The 17,229-nt window shown below is 47.5% G+C and overlaps 1 protein-coding gene across 2 annotated transcripts in view; it reads left to right on the top strand.

Annotated features, from left to right (window-relative positions):
• Positions 1–17,229, top strand: part of DGKG (diacylglycerol kinase gamma) — a 285,515-nt gene that overhangs the window by 84,374 nt on the left and 183,912 nt on the right. The window contains exons 3-5 of one of the 2 annotated variants that reach the window (XM_045296401.1): positions 2,321–2,397; positions 15,634–15,799; positions 16,329–16,391. In XM_045296401.1, the coding sequence (XP_045152336.1) occupies positions 2,321–2,397; positions 15,634–15,799; positions 16,329–16,391 (306 nt within the window). The remainder of the gene's footprint in view (positions 1–2,320; positions 2,398–15,633; positions 15,800–16,328; positions 16,392–17,229) is intronic. The other variant, XM_045296402.1, reaches the window with a different exon arrangement.

Raw genomic sequence — 17,229 nt, forward strand, 5'->3', positions numbered from 1 at the left:
AAAAAAAAAAAAAAAAAAGAAGCTGAACAAACCCCCAAATATGATAAGCTCCAAAATAAAATTATCAAAACATATCATAAACAATCTGTCCAACACTAAAGTCAAGGAAAGGATCCTGAGAGAAGCTTGGGGAAAATGAAAACTGACCTACAAAGAAGAAACCGGTAAGTCTAAGTTCTGATTTCTCACAAGAAGCCAGGCAGGCAAGAAGGCAATGGGATCAACAACACACACACACACACACACACACACACACACACACACGAGTTATATAACCTGAAAGAAAAAACATTGCCAGCCAATAATCATACACCCAGCAAAATACAAAGATGAAATGAAGACATGTCCAAGTAAACAAATTAAAATAATTTATAAAAATCAGACCAACTGTGTTAGGCAGAGTTCTCTAGAGAAGCAAAAGCAGGACACACACACACACACACACACACACATATATAAAAGCAGGACACTTATCATATACATATGATTATATATATATATATATATATATATATATATATGAAACCACCAGCAGCTTTGAGGGAGAAAGAAAGCTCTCAGAAACCCACAGGGGTCACTATGAGTCAACATTGAGTTTGGGTTTTGGTGGGATGCTGGAAAGGATCTCTAGTGGTGTAGTGGTTACACATTGGGCTTTGACCTACAAGATCAGCAGTTTGAAACCACCAGCTGCTCTACAGGAGAAATACAGGGTTTTTTACTCAGAAACTCCCAGGAGTACTTCTACCCTGTCCTATAGGGTCACTGTGAGTCAAGTTCAACTCTATGGTAGTGAGTTGGGGCAGGGGCATGTACTTTTTGGAGTGATCCAGGTGGGCTGAAAAAGCAGATACTTACACTTTACATTGGATTATGGGCTATCGTACAAAAGTTTTCAATTTGTGTGTGTGTCCAAGGGGGTGCTGAGCAATTTTTTTCTGAAAAAGAGGCAATCGGACAAATACGTTTGGGCATCTGTGAACTAGATGGTGCCCAGCTACACTACCAACTGCTCTGAAAGGGATTTTATTCAAGGGTCCTGGATAGAGGGGAAGAAAAATGTGGAACAAAACTCAGAATCATAAAGAAGATAAGTCTTGCTATTCAGATTGAGGGAAGCCTTAGCCACCCTTTAGGTCTATACTCATTAAAATAGATCAGTTTTCAAGCGAACAATAGATAGGTCTACAAAGGGAACGATAACACCAGTGAAGTACACACACCTTAGACAGATTGACAATTGGGATCAAGGGGACAACATTTACTCCAGGGTAAAGTTCAGCAGAGTTAGGAAAGGAGGAGAGGGATGTCGACAGGAGACACAGGTAGGAGATGGAATGGGTGATATTCTGCTGAGGGAATTGCAGTGAATTCGATGACACAGAGTAAGTATGAGCAATTCAGTGCAAAACTGGTGATCTCCTCTTCAAGCCTCCCCCCAGTTCACAAGAAGTAAAAAGAAAGAAATCGCCCTGCCCTCCTCTTTACTGGTGGTTCAGGACCAAGGACAGAGCCTCGTGCGGCTTAATGCCCAACCATCTTATTGTAACTAATGCATTTTGAAGTGTTTTAATTTCTGTTCAGATGTTTATGCACTTATCTAATATATAGTTTTACTGAACACTGTTTACATGCCAGATTTGGGTATTATACACAAAGTACTCACCAGCCAGTTATGGCTCTCAAGAAGCCCAGCTTAGAACTCTTAACAGAGTCCAGGCAAGCTAATGAATAATTCTAACACTCTAACAAGCGGTATTATAGAGTTATGCGCAAGTCACGTGGAGGCGGAGGAGAAAATGGCAATGATGCTGCAGCTGAGGCTCTGCAATGGCATTGCCGTGTACGTTGGATCTTGAGAACTGTGTGAAGTGTGCCCGACACAGCGAGGGCCCTGGGAAAGGGTATACAAGGTCCTCGGGGGATTACAGAAAACGAGTTTGATGCGGCAGGAAATCAGGATAAGTTGGAGGGTATGGTGAGAATAAGGAATACCTGTAGAATAGTCCAGATCACCCAGGGCTTGCGTATCAAGCTAAGGGAGGTAGGCGTTATCCTGAGAAAGCTGAGAACCGTTGAAGGGGTTTCCCTGGGACATGATCTGATCATCTGTGCTTTGGAAAGGTAGTTTAGACAGCAGATGAGAGTAGACTGAAGAAAGGAAAGTGGAGGCAGAAGAGCAGATAAGGATGTCACTTCCACATACCTCCCTGTGAATGAAGGGCTGCGTCACCCTCACTGCAGCCGGACAGAAGGGGGTGTTGACTTGGCTGTCTCTCATGAGTGTTTTTTCTCCCCCTGGTGGATCGTGTTTCTCCAGACTCCTCCAAGAAGATAAAGGATGTCCTGACAGAGTTTAATGAAGGAGGGAGTCTTGAAAAATATGACCCGCGTGAGGTAAGAACCTTTCCATTTCCATCTAAAAAAATGAAAAATCCTGTGTTGCAGACTTTCAACAATTTATTTTCTTCTTGGAGCCCCAATTCACCCTTCAGAACTTCCTTCTCAACATATTTTCTCCTTCAAATGATCCGTTAGTGCTACCTGACATCACACACCTCCCAAGTCCAAACCCTGCCCCCACTTGTCTGGGAAACTGGACCACACCTGTTCCTCTCCCTTCACATCTCTCACTACTCCTCCTGAACCCTCACTCTCAGTTAACCACTCTGGTTTCTACTTCACTAAGAAAATAGACGCAATCAGGAAAGATCTTCCACAGCTGCCAACCCACCTGCACTTGTCTCCTGCAACTAGAGATGAACCATCCCCACTCTGAAGCCCAAGCTTTCCGCTGTACACTCAATTCCACCCTTTCTCAGCCTTTCAAGGGACACTACTTCAGCAATTTATTTCCATTCTCACGGGCTTCAGAAATTTACCACCGTACTCTAATTCTCTCTCTCTCCTCTCCCGCTCCTCCGTCCTTCGCTCGTCAACGCTCACATATATAGTAGTTGTCCCCATCAGCATGTACGCATGCCATGATTTCTTTTATATTAAAAAAGTTATCTCTTGATTCCACTTTCTCCCAGCCACCGCTCCATTTCTCTCCTACCCTTTACAGCCCTGGGCAGAGTTGTCTATACTTCAGACTCCAATTTCTCTCCTTCCTACTTTCTTGACAGTCCTTCCATCAGCCTGTAAGCCCCACTCCTCCATGAAAACCAATGGTCAAGATGTCAAGGGTGCCCATGAGACTAAATCCACCGACCATTGTACTGATGAACACGGAGTGCTGTTGGTCAAATCCTCCTCCCTGAGACACACTCTTCACTGGATTCTCAGCACACTACACTCTTGTGGTGTTCCTCTTCTGTACTTGACACCTCCACTTTAAAACAGGTACCGTATATACGCGTGCATAAGCTGAGTTTTTCAGCACATTGTTTATGCAGTGTTTGTGGCAAAATTAGGTGCCTCAGTTGATATTCGGGTTGGCTTATACTCGCCTATATACGGTATCTCTAGCTTAGCAGGACCTCCGCTGACCTCCTGAATTGATTGCCCATGTTTTCCCAGCACTTTTTCCAGTTCCAAACTAGAACCAAACCCACTGCCACACCGTTGATTCTGACTCATAGTGACCAGGAGGGGCTTTCTGAAACTGGGAACCTGTACAAGAACAGACAGAGCAGCTAGTGGGTCTGCGCCACCGACCTTGAAGTGAGCACCTCCATCCTGTTTCAGGGAGTGAGCACTTCGTTCTTCAAGTTGCTCCGTCTCACACCTCAGCAGCACCATTGGACTGTTTTCTCTCTCATATCCCACTTCTGTTCATCAGCAAACCCTGCCATTCCTACCTTCAAACGATATCTCAAATCTAGACCCACCTTACCATCTGCCCGCTTCCACCCTGATCTGAAGCCTCACCCTATTTTGTCCATATCATTACACCTCTCTCCTAACCTGTCTCTGCCCTCACCCTCTAACTTCTCTTCTTGACAATGCAGGCTGAACAAAGGGCTACAACTGCAATCAGACCACTATTCTGCCTGACAATCTCCCAGGGACACCCCCCCCACACACTCAGAGTAAAAGTCAAGGTCGTGACAATCTGCACCACCGCCCCTCCCTCTGACCACATCTCAGGCCACGCTCCTCCCCATCACAGCTTTCCAACCTCAGCCCCCCTGCTGCTCTCCAACAAGCCACTGTGACCCAGCCGCAGCACCTGCGCACTTACTCGTCCCTCTTCCTGGGTGGCCTGTTCCTGCATTCCTAGATTACCAGACCCCCGTCAGGGCTTTGCTCAAATGCCACTGCTTCAGTGAATGCCCCCGTCTCCAGCTGAAGGGTTAGACTCCCTACCCTAACGCTTTTCCAATACGCCCTGCTCTGCCTTATTTTCTTCCTCAGTACTTCTCACCATCTGTCACACTGTGTAATTTACTCATTTAATTGTCTGTCTCCCAGACTAGAATATTTTTATGCACTGCTGTATCCCCAAGGCCCAGAACAGTGTCTGACTCATGATGGACATTCAATCAATATTTGTGAAGTGGCTACACGGATGTGAGACTTCTCCCTACTTTTAAATTTTAGTTATTTAACATGTCTGGGGCCCTCACTGTGCAGGGCCGTGTCACAGATATAAGCATTCGGACGTACAGTCTCTTCCCTCAAGAAACTTGCTTCCTACTGGCGTGGTCAAGTCCAAGAGCCATGATCTTGGGAATTGTGGTCTTAGGTGAGAATCTGGTTTAGGCTACCAGTGAGCAATGTGGCCTCCCTGAGCCTCAATTGCCTCATCTCCAAGAATAATGAAAAAGTGTTTGAAGTTTGTGCACGACTGCATCAAATCAGACAATTTTTGCAAAGTGACTAACGCTTTCTAGAACACTTAAAATATGGTTCATTTTCTCTCTTCTGCCCCCTTTACCCAGCATGCCTTAATCTCAACCCCCTTTTCCCAGCTCTTAAGCCCTTGGATGAGTGTTAAATGCACAAAAGTGACTGATTCAGCAGGACTAACTTGGGGCAGGGCTGACCTTGTATTACTTCACATTATCCGTTCACCAAGCCCTACATCCACCCGCCCTCCAGGGCATACGGAGTGAATCAGCAGAGCTTGTGCCTTCCGGGCACACCTGAGAGGGCCTCTGGATAAAATGCACCAATCACCGGAAGAAAGAAACCGGTGGGAGGTTGCCAGAACAGAGCCAAGACTCAGCATACCCCATTTCAAAGAACATTCCTGAGGAGAAGCCACGCAGAGAAGATGGCAGCGGCAGGAAAGAGCTCGTTGCCACACACTCCCAACGCCCAGCTTCAGAAACACGGGAACAAAGCTGGGCAGGCGGGGACTGCTAACCAGCCTGTCCACCATGGGGCTGACGAGTGGGTGGGAACAATCTGGTCAGGGCCACGGAGGGAGCGGGTGAAGGCCAAGGGTGCTTTCAGAAGCAGAGAGAAGTGTGGCTGTCAGGAGCACACCGGCCGCGCCTCTGTCAGGGCTGTCCCACACTCTTTGTGTGCCTGGCACTGCCACGCCCCAGGGGAGCCCTGCCGCTCCGATTTCCTTCTCTCACACGGGGAGGTTGCCTTCTGGTAGCTGTAATGTCACGACAGCGTGGGGTTGGGGAAACAACAGGGTTTAATTTTGCTTCAGTTTGATGGCTTACTGCTGCTAGCACGTCTGCATGGGAAATGGTAAAAGACGGGAAGGGCTAGGCTGCAGGAGAGAGGACTGTATCCAAGCGTACAAGGATTGTTGCCGTGCTGCATCCGGCCACGCTGACAGCGTCTGCCTATTGATACCAAGTGATTCTCTGGAGAGTGGCGTGTGGCTGAAGACAGCTGGAGATAAAAATCACAACAGAGAGAAGAGTCCAGGGGACCCCGAGGCTCTGTGAGCCTGAACAGACACACTTGAATGCCAATCCTAGCTGTGCTACCTACTTGATGGCTCTGAGCAAGGCATCTCTGTTCCCCAAATCAGCTTTATCCACAGAATGACAGGAATCATCTCACCCCCACTGATAGCCTGGGTGGCATGAACCATGAAGCATTCAAGTGCTAGCTAAAAGGCTGGAATCTACCCAGAGGTGCCTCGGAAGGCAGGCGTGGTGATCTGCTTCCCGAAGGTGCTGGGAAACGCTGCGCTACTCTGAGCACACGAGGCTGCCGTAAGCTGGAAGCCACCCACTGGCCACAAACAAGTCCCACCCACACGGGTGTTTGAGGATAAAGTGAGTCCTGTGTGAAGAGTCCGATGCGTGGTGGAACGTTCACCTCCTTCTTCTTGCCCTGTGTAAGATGTCCCACCCTCCCTTTACTCAGGCTGCAGCAGCAGCAGCAGCAATGGCTTAGCCAGCTCTTGCTTGCAGCTGCTGACGGAAAACAGGGTTCCTTTGGTCTAAACAATGGGGATACTTAGAATGTTACTCTAGGGCTCTGAGGCCTGTCAACTTGCCTCGCAGTGATCTGACTTGGGCATTGCACTTAGCCATTCCTTATGGGATTAGTCAGTCTATGGCTGCCTGATTTGTACATGCATAAATCAGTCTCTCTCTCTCTCCTCTCTCTCTCTCTCTCTCTCTCTCTCTCTCTCTCTTTCTCTCTCTCTCTCCCCCAAATCTCACTTTGAAAGTAGTAAATCATCAATGTGCTAAACTTGGGGTGTTTGCCAGGAGGATCAGGAATGACTGTCAACCTCTGCTCAAGACTGGAACCTGGGGCAGACACGGGAGCAGGATTAGCAAACCAGGTTTTATTCTGGGTCTAGCTAGCTGGGTGGCCCGTGTGTGTGTGTGTGTGTGTGTGTGTGTGTGTGTGTGTGTGTGTGTAACTGACCTCTTGAGCCTCAGGGACTGTTCAGTTTGAATGCTGGGTGTTTTAGGGCCTACTCTAGGATAAGGCCTTTAGGGTCTTATCCCCCAGGATAAGGACATAAATGGTTGGGCATGTGCTCCACACTGTTGTCTAAGTCCTCATAATAGTTTGCCACTGTTTCCTAGGGCACTTGCCACTGCTGACCCTGTGTTCCAAGTATGGTAATACTCATATGTTCTATTTCTTGCACTGTTTCTTGAAGCTAGGGATCCCTGGATATTGCATAGAGGCATTCCCCAAGCGTGCCTACCACACTGTGTCTTCTACTTAGGACTCTCAGTACATATGAGAGGTCTTCAAAAGGTCCAAGGAAAATGTGTGTTGTGAAAAAAAATCTATGCATGGGGTTGAAAGTTGTTTTGCACCAAAATAAACTCATATTAACTTGTCACATGTCTGAACAGGATCTAATCTGAGGCACTAAGCAGCATAAGACATCAGTTGGAAAAAGCTCCATTCAAACCATAGGAATTCTGCTAAAATCGAAGCAAGGACAAACATAAACTTTATGTTGACGCTTGGGTGGAAGAGTGCTAAAATCATTCATGAAGACTTTTTAAAAGTATGAGCCCCCAATAAAATGATTTAAAAAAAAAAAGTTTATGAGATCGAAGCCCCAGAAATCAGAAATTTACAAATGGATAACCCATTTTAAAATGGGTTGAGATGAGGTTTAATTTCCATAGAAATTTTGAAGTCGTAGGAGCGAGATCCCAAAGATTTTGAAATGCTTTACCAGCATGGTCCTGAAGAGATAGCGCAGTCAGAGCAGTGGCCGTCAGAGATAGACGCGGTCCAGTCAAAGAAACTGTAGACTGGAAACGCAAACATCAAGGCCACCGACTTGGATGTTCGAACCGTTCTGCTTGTTGACTTTCTGAAGGGCCAAAGTACAATAACATCTGCCTGTTAGGAGAGTGTTTAGAGAAAACTGGCCAAAGCTTTAACAGGAAAGAAAATGCCTGGGAGAGCCTCACCAGATGCACCTGTTCTATCACGACAGTACTCTTGCTCGTTCCTCTCATCAAAGGAGGGTAGTTTTGTTGGGAATTTCTATGGGAAGCCATTAGACCCTATAGCCTTATTTGACGCCTTCTGACTTCATGTCCTAATCCCCCCAAACCTTAAAGGGCACTGTTTTTTTTCTTCACTTAATAATATAAAAAGGACTGAATGGATATGGTTAAATTCCCAGGATCCTCAGTCCTGTAGGGATGGGCAAAATGAGTGGTATCTTGACCTGAATGGAGCTTATGTTGAGAAATAAAGAGTTTTGGTTATATTTAAACATTTTAATCTTTTGACTCCACTTTTCCACCAGTGATTTGAAGCTCTCTATGCATGTTGTCGGAGTGAACCCCACGGTCATTGGTGCCAGTCACCGACCAGGCCCCAGGCCCCCCCCCCCATGAAGTGTACCTCCTGGAACCCATCATCCATTTCATCACTTTTCAAGAAAAGCTGGAGTACAGGCATGGGTACAGAGATGAAAGGAGACATTCTCACTGCCTTTCAGGAGCTTGGGAGCTGGTCGAGGAACCAAGATATGTCACAAACAACTTAATATAATATAGGACACCAGGCATGAGTGTCAAGAGACAGGAATCAAAGTGCAAAGGTATTAGGAATTCAGGTAAAGGGATCGAACCAGGTCTCAGAAAGGAGGGAGCATCTAAATGGACCTTGAGCAATGGCCAGAATGCTAACAGACAAAGAAGGAAGCCGTGCACATGGAGTAAGTGCAAGGCACTTGGCCAGGAAGGGGCAGAGATCAGCAGGGGCAGAGTGTTTAGATGCGCTGAGGGAGTAATGAGACAAAAGATCAGAATGGTCTTAGAGCTTGAGCCGCTGGGGTTCGGGGAGGACTGAGAATCTCAACGGCCCTAAGAAGTATGCAGAAGAATGCATTGGACCGTGGGAACACTATCTATTAAGCTATCTATTTAATTTTATACAAGTATGTGTGTAGGTGTGTTGTTGTTAGGTGTGGTCAAAATGATTCCGACTCATCATGACCTGATGCACAAGAGCACGAAACACTGTCCAGCCCTGCACCACCCTCGCATTGGTTCTTTCTTCAAAAAATAATTTTCTTGGCATGTACTTCACATATCATACAGTTTAATCATCCAATCACATGAAGGTCTGTGCAGTCATCACCACATCAGTTTCAGAACCTGTTACTCTTATACTCACTGTTATTCGCTCCCCATAGTCCCCCATCCTCCCCTGCCATGCCCCTATCCAGTTACTGTCTCAATGTCTCTAGCGCTACCTATCAAGCAAAGCACGAGCATACAAAATCAGACACAGCAAACAACAACAGTGGTTAGACAAAACAGAAGAACCTCGATCAAAACGAAAGCAGAAAACCTTAAAAGCAGAAACAACTTTGAAATGGGCCAAAAGGGAGATCAATGATAGGATATTGCATTTTTAACCTGGACTGCGATCCACAAGATAAGCAGTTCAGAACCACCAGCCACTCCAGGGAGAAAGAGAGGGGGCTTTTCTCTCCCACAAACAGTTACAGCCTTGGAGCCCCACAGGGGCAGTTCTGCCTGACCAGTGGGGTCACTGTGAGCTGGCATAGTCTCGATGACAGTGAATAAATATATATGTGTGTATATATTAAGTGGCAGTGCCAGATGTGTGTGTGTGTGTGTGTGTATAGTCACACATCTGCCATAATTGACTTTGTAATGCTCTCTGTCTGACAGCAAGGTTATTCACATCCCTCGACTATGGATAGTCAGAGGGGATTCACCAGAGGCTTAATCCATGTGTGGACCCAGCAAATGGAGTTTGGGCTTCCACTGTCATCCATAGCCTTCTGCAAACCGGGTATTCACAGTTTAAACTCTGATACTACTCCCTCCTTCAGATTTGGGTTTTATTATTTCCAATCCTTGGATCACACAAGCTGGTGTGCTTCTTCCATGTGGACTCAGTTGACACCTCCCTTAGATGGCTGCTTATTTTAAGACAAACCTTTAACAATAGAAATACCGTATGACCCAGCAACACCATTGCTGGGCATATCCCCCAAAGAAGTAAGAGACAGATCATGAAAACACGTATGCTTTCCCATGTGTTCATTGCAACACGGTTCACAATAGCAAGAAGTTGGAAACTCTCCAAATCCCCATCGGTAGAATGGATTAAAAAAAAAAACTTTGGTATCGATACACAATGGAATACTACACAGTCCTATAAAACAGCGACGAAACCATGAAATACCTGATGACATGCAGGGATCTTGAAACCATTATGTTGAATGAAGTTAGTCAATCCCAAACGGACAAAGATGGTATGAGTCCACCGCTCTAGGGATGAGCACCAGGACGGGAGCAGGCTCAGGCTTTCAGGCCATCCAGTGTGCTGGCCAGGGTGGCCAGCAGCTCGGTAGAGAGCCCCACTGGTGCCCACGAGCCACGCACCATCCTCGCTCTGTGTGTATCTTGAAGGCCATTTTGGCGCTGGGGTCCTCGTGTCAGCTGAGAGCAAATATTCAAGAGAAGGGGCGAGGAGGATGACTGCTTCGTGGCTGGTTAAGGCAGGCGTGGGGACAGGAAGCATGTATATCTGGGAGAGGGAGAGTGAATATCTGTAGGTAGCAAAAGGGGGAGGACTAACTTCTTTGTAAGGTGAAAAAGGATTAGCAATACTTTGAAGGACCCTTAAAAGAGTATGAGGATGCCTGACAATAGTGTCCTAGTAGCCACGTTGGTCTGAGTTTCTGTACACGCTCTGGAGATGCAAGTCATGTTGAGAACACTGGGACATTAAATCCTGGATCTTCAAGGTGTGCAACATGCTCCAAAGGCCACACCAGAGGGATGCAATGTGAACCTGCCATTAAGTGAACTAGACTGTACCTCAAACACACCTGTAACCTAAGGACTTAAGACTGAAATTATATGGTATGTGAAGAAGCCGAAGACAGCTCACCATGAATATTGAACTGACTGTAGGCAGACTAACAGTTACTTACTACGTCAATTCCCTACTTGCTGTATTAAGATATGTTTTATTCTGGCAGACCTGAGTCCGATATTGTCAGTGAATATTATTGTAAATCTTGCCTGACCCCCAACTCCCAAGGTTTGTGAAAATAGCATCCAGTCATGTAAGGATTTATTCTGTGCAAGTGGATTATCCAGGTATTGCAATATGTAGTTAGTCTACACTGGTTCAATCTCCCTTTCCCAATAGTGTTTTAAAATTAGTACCAAAGGCTAATCAATAACACTATAAACAGAAGTTCCTTATACTCCAGGGAGATGACCAATAAGATTATTTACCATAATTAACAAGGTGAACCTGAGACAGATTTAAAAAACAGATTCAGGAATGGATTTGGGCTTACATTTAATCCTAGCTTCGATCTAAGAACAATTAGTTCTTAAGACATGGTCTTTCTCGATACTCACCCTCATGAAGAAAACCCAGAAGATATGGGTGCTATAGAAAAGTGTGGTGAAGAAATTAAATGGTGCCCAGCTATCACATAGAATAGCATCTTGGATCTTAAAGGCTTGTTTCCAAAGAACCAGCTATCTAAGTGAGACGTCAACTAAGCCCACATGAAAGAAGCACATCAACATCTGGGATCCAAGGATTACAAATTATATAATCCAAATCTGAAGGAAAGAATACTATTAGAGTTTAAATTGTGAGATTCTGGTGTGCAAAGGCTGTGGATGACAGATGAAAGTACATTTGCAGGATGCATACAGGGAATAAAAGTCTCTAATCAGAATTGAGGGGTGGGAATATCAGACAAAGAGGACTGGAGAGGTGACTACAGTAGATGAAAACGATCCATCGGACACAACAGTTAAAACCTTGTCACTTGATCTCCCCTCTGATACACTTTGGGCTCAATCTGGTTTTTCATATTTTCTGGGGTTTTTTTTCATATTGGGGTTTATCTCTGTTGTATTTTATCATTGTAGCCTTCTTAACTCTCTGTTATGTGTGTTTCCGTATAGGAAACACAGGGTGGGTGAATTTATAGAGACAACAAGTAGAGTAAGGGTTCCGGGGAGGTTCGGTGGGATGGGGTGGTGGTAAGGGGAAGCTGATATCAAGGAGCTCAAGAAGGAAGAAAATGTTTTAAAACGGATTTTTGTAGCAACTGTACAATATAGCTTGATATGACTTAACTGGAATGGTATGATGTCTGGGGCAAAGAAGACAAGCCTTTAAGACCCTAGGTGGTCCTCTTTCTGATAGCCGGCACCATCTTGTTTTGTTTTTCTCTCACCACGCTTTGCCAGAGCACCTATCTCTTCAGTGATCCCTTCATGAGTGCGAGCCTCGAGCAAGCCCCCTCACATTTAGGCTCAGGTCTCAGCAACCACGGTGGCACTCCCTCTTGTCAAGGGTCTTCCTCGTTTTCTCTGCCCCTCTGCTTTACCAGGCAAGATATCCTTTTCCAGGGACAAGTCTTCTGATAACATGTCCAAAGCACATGTAAGTATGCACACACAAAGGTATAGGGAGTGCATACCAAACGTTTTATAGATGGTATGCATGATTATAGAAGTTTAGAGACAACAGGCCTCAGTTCTCCCTAAATTGGAATGGAAGTGGTCAAAGTGGCCAATTGGAATGGAGAGTTTACGTGGAGAAGCAATGTGCCGGGAATTGCACCAGATCAGACTGGCTAGCATGAGTAGGGTGGCTTGGAGGGTCCCCGGATGGAGCTGACATGGTGTGTGAAGAAGCAGAAAAGGGTGGGGAGTTCTTGGGAGGGTCCAGATGGTCTGCATGAATCAGAGATCTGAAGCCCGGACCTTCGGGGCCCTTAGTAGCCCCGTGTCAGAGTGACAGCAGCAGGGAATGCACCCAGAAAGGAAGGTATGGATGTGAGAGATATGATGAAGAAACAATGGAAGAAGGGAGGGGCAAGGACTAGTCTCACATGATTAGAGTTCAAGGTTGAGTCTGGGCTATTGAAAAAATAATGGTGTCCCTGGCATTGGCAGGCACTGGGGAGTGAGGGGGAGGCGCTTGCTTAAGGAGGATGTTCATAGATGTTTGGAATCTTTAGTCCAAATTCATAATTTGCTAATGAGGAAACTGTAGTCAATGGTGTAGTAGATCTGAGACCTTTTGCCAAGCCTCAGAATCTCACTCTTGATACTGTTTAATTACATTTCTGCTCCGGTTTTGTAAATCACACTGGACATTGCTTAACTTAACTTTCTTTTGTCAGGCATTAAGAAAAGCCCAAACCCACTGCCATAGCAGCCCTACAAGACAGGCTGGAACTGCCCCATGGAGGTTCCAAAGCTGCACGTCTTCGAAGAAGCAGGCTGGGCCAGCTTCCCCCCAGGAGCAGCTGGTGGCATCAGACCGCCAACTTCCCAGTTCACAGCGGAGTGCTTCAATGTCTATGCCACCTCGACTCCATCCATCATGTCAGACAGCCTTTAGTTCCAGAAGTATTATATATTAGTGATTTCCATGGAACACAAAAGGGTTACAGTACATTTTAGATTTCAAAACCCCATTGTAAACTAGTCCTTGTCAATTAAGAGAGTGCAAAGCAAAGGACGGTGCAATAAGCGTCTTTTGAAACCAGTTCATGAATAACAATGCCACCAGCGAATCAAAATAGGGAACAAAGAGAATCAAAATAGTACAGAGCCACTGAAGGTGGAATTGCAAGAAGGGGCGAGGATGAGAGGAGTCAACGATGAGAACATCTGAAAAGAAACGAATTGCACTGGTGACCGTGAAGAGAGCATTTCGACAGTGACGGGCTAGACCCCAAAGGAAATGGGGTTAAGGTGGTGAGGAGGCTAATGCGGTCCATTTGGAGAAATCCGAAGGAGAAAGGACTAAGGGTGGACTGACAGGCTAACAGGGCAGTCATTTCTTTGGACTAATGGACACAGAGCACCGCAAGTAGAACAGAAGTAAGCCCTGGGAGACGCCATCAGAGACAGGGAGGCTGACGCAGGGCCAGCAGAGATGTTACTCCGGTGCCCTGAGCAGAGGGCGGCTGAAGAAGGAGCGTCCTGAGTGGTGAGGCTGTGCAGACACAAAGGACGACGGAGCCGGAAAGGCGGGCATGGAACTTAGCGACCGAGACGGGCCAGAAAGAGACTGGCGGCTGCTGTAAAGCGGGAGTCTGCCATTTGCTTCGGGAACCTTTCATTCCGATCAGAACCACTGGCACTACATTGTCCAAACACATCGGGCTTCCTCCATGTACAGAACCACCTAGCGCGGGACTGACCAGGAACCGCTTTGTGAGTTCCCGACCAGTTAGGGGGAGTGCCAATGGTTTTTAGGGCCACAGCCTTGCACCCCAATCTGACTACGCACAGGCAAGCCAGCTCCTGGTCCTGGGAAGGCTCTCCAATACTTCAAAAGAAGCAAGGGGTTAACATATTTGAAACATTTTGGAAGAAGACTGTTATTGTTCACAAAAGCCTGCAAAGCGGACCCCGGAGTGGTCCAAATGATTTCCAGGAGCATCTGCCGATTGATCGGAGGCCACAAAGCACGCGTGCCCGCGATGACTCAGAGCCTGCGATGACTCAGAGCACACTGGGGTGATGGGGGAGTGTTTGCTGAGGGCAGCAGCCCTTTTGGCATGGCCGCTGCCAGCCCGAGCCAGGCTGTGCAGGGAGAGACACGGCAGGGAGGGTTTCTGGTTTTTGGCATGTCCCTTGGTTCTGCCTTCTGTTCCTGGCTTCCTGCTCTTCTCCTGGTGCCTCAAGCCTTCACGAGGACATGTTTTAAGAAGTAGCTGAGACAGACACACACACACACTCCCCCATCGCCTTGGGGTTTGTCCAGAGAAACAGAAAGGGAAGCGAGGGGGAATATTGCTGCTGTTGGGTCCCCCACCACACAAGCGTGTGCATTCTCGTTCTCTCTCTCTCTCTCTCTCTCTCTCTCTCTCTCTCACTCTCTCTCGGCAACAGAACAAAGTGTTGCCAGACCTGCACCCTCTCCGTGACTGGTTCCAAACCAGACCCCTGTGGCCACAGGGTCTCCATTGGCTGATTTTCCGTTGATCCCACGGTCTTTCCTTCACAATGAGGAATGGAGCCTGTCTTTCTTCTCTTCTAGGCTTTTTCTATTTTCTGAGCCTCAATAGAGAGGGAAAAGCCAAGACCACAGAAGATCTGTTTCTTTCTACCTCGTTTTCAACTACACCCTTCATCATCTTAACTAGAACTCCCGGGCACTGACTAACCAGAACCCACTGCTATTGGGTCGATTTTGACTCCCAGCGACCCTACGGGACAGGTGGAGCTGCTCTTTCGGGTGTTCAGGACTGTAAATCTTTATTGGCACGGATAGCCTCATCTTTCTCTTAAGGAGCAGCTGGTGGGTTTGAACCACCAACCTTGCAGCTAATAGTCCAATGCTTAATCCCCTGCCCCAATCGGACTCCTTAACACTGACCAAGTCCATGATAATGAGAGCCAACACCCTCACACGGGGCTGGACAGAGGCAAAGACCCCCATCCTGCCTCCAGTGCTCCTGATCTGTCATCCCCCATCCTAAGGTGGAACCCTACTGTCGCTTGTTCAGAGAAATGCCTTCTCTGGGTCCGTGCCCTCCACACCTAATAAGTAGCCATGTGTGTTTTCTGTTGCTCATCCCCTTGCCCCCCTCCCTGTGCCTGTCACCTCTCACCTCTCACCCTTCTGCTGCCCTTTTCACTCCTCTTTTTTTCAGGCCTCTTCCTTGACATCTTTTCCTTCCTCCCCTCATCTGTCCCTTTGCTTCTCTCCACTGACCGTCCTTCCCCCTTTGTCCCTTCTCAGCCCATAAGCTATGATGTCTTCAAGCTGTTCATGAGAGCATACCTGAAGGTGGACCTTCCTCAGCCACTGAGCACACACCTCTTTATGGCCTTCAGCCAGAGGCCCAGACAGGACCCCCCTGACCGTCCGAGGGAGGGGACCAGCCACAGTGAGGTCAATGGCCCAGGTATGTACACTAGCTTCCCTCAAGATGGAAGGGGATTTTTGAGGCTCTAACCCCCTTGCCGTGGGCATGGACTGCATTTCTAGAAGAACCCTGAGCACATAGTAACTCTCCTTTCTTTCGGGTTCAGAAAGGAGACCAAGAACTTGGACTCTTTCCTCATTATCTGTTGAATCTCTCACTACGAGGACTGTAGCCGGACAGAACCCTACTACTGGAGACCAGAGCATGGGAGGGAGGAAGGGGAGGCACCCCCTAAGGCCTAGCAGGGAGAAAGGAGCCACCAGCAAGGGCTGGGGGACAGTGGAGGAGGCACATTCCCCCAGGTACCCAGGCTAGGGCTGACCGGGGAGTGTCTGTGTCTTCGCGGGAGTGTGGGCTACCGTGAGGACAAGGTCCTCCCCACAACCTGAGCAACCCAGACACCCACACATAGCTCAGAGGCCTCAGATCCCAGGGGAGCATCTGCATGTGCCCTTCGAAGAAGCTGGGCGGCGTGGGCTGGTGTGTAAATAACCTCTTTCTTCCCCAGATTTCCATATACAGAATGCAGATCATGCCGCCAAAGCAGATGAAGCTTGTGCCCCCGATATGGGTAAGCCTTTTGAACACCAGTCTCCAGTAGGCCTCCGTCTTCACTGAGGAGACGTGGGGAGGCCTTTGTCTCCCCGGAGAAGATCTTGCCCTTTGCAGGCTTTCAGCACCCCCATCGCTGAGGTCCCTGCCCCACGCACGCCCTGAGATTCAGCGGCTTCATGTTTCCTGCAGTGGGAGAGGGAAGGGCTTGGAATAGCTCTGAGATGCTTCCCTCCTACCGTTGTGCTTGTCCACAGGGGGCATCCTGCTCAGGGGAAGTACGGGCATGGAGACGCTGAACCAAACCAAACCCTCCGCCATCCAGCCAGTTCTGGTTCAGAGCAACCCTGTGTCAGGGGAGGGGGGGGTGTGTGTGTGTGTGTGTGTGTGTGTGTGTGTGTGTGTGTGTGATGATCTATATGTGTGTGTTGATATATGTAAATATATATCAGAATAAGATAAGTTGGGGAGAAACGGGAGGGGAAAACAACTAAAATGGTTCGGAAAATCTACTGTCTGTCAGGTACCTGTATATGGCGTATGTCATTGAATCCCCACAATCACACCACTTTGTAAAGTGGAGCAGAGGTTTTCAGAGCTCCCACACTGCTCCTGTGACCTTCCCGAAGATCAGAGCCTTGACAGCCTGCTGGTGATGCTGCCAGGTGCCTGCCCGTTGGCTCCGACTCACAGCAATCGTGTGCACAGCCGCCTTCCCCATGCGGCGCCATGCTCACAGTTGTTATGTTTGAGCCTGTGTGGCCGCCCCCACATCCGTCCATCTCTCTGATGGTCTTCCTATTTCTTTGCTGCCCCTCCTTTTTTGTTTTTCTAAGTCATTTTACTGGGGTGCTCTT

This window comes from Echinops telfairi, unplaced genomic scaffold (genome assembly GCF_000313985.2).
Source record: "Echinops telfairi isolate 266 unplaced genomic scaffold, ASM31398v2 ScPeMD7_7407;HRSCAF=8445, whole genome shotgun sequence".
Taxonomy (NCBI): Eukaryota; Metazoa; Chordata; class Mammalia; order Afrosoricida; family Tenrecidae; genus Echinops; species Echinops telfairi.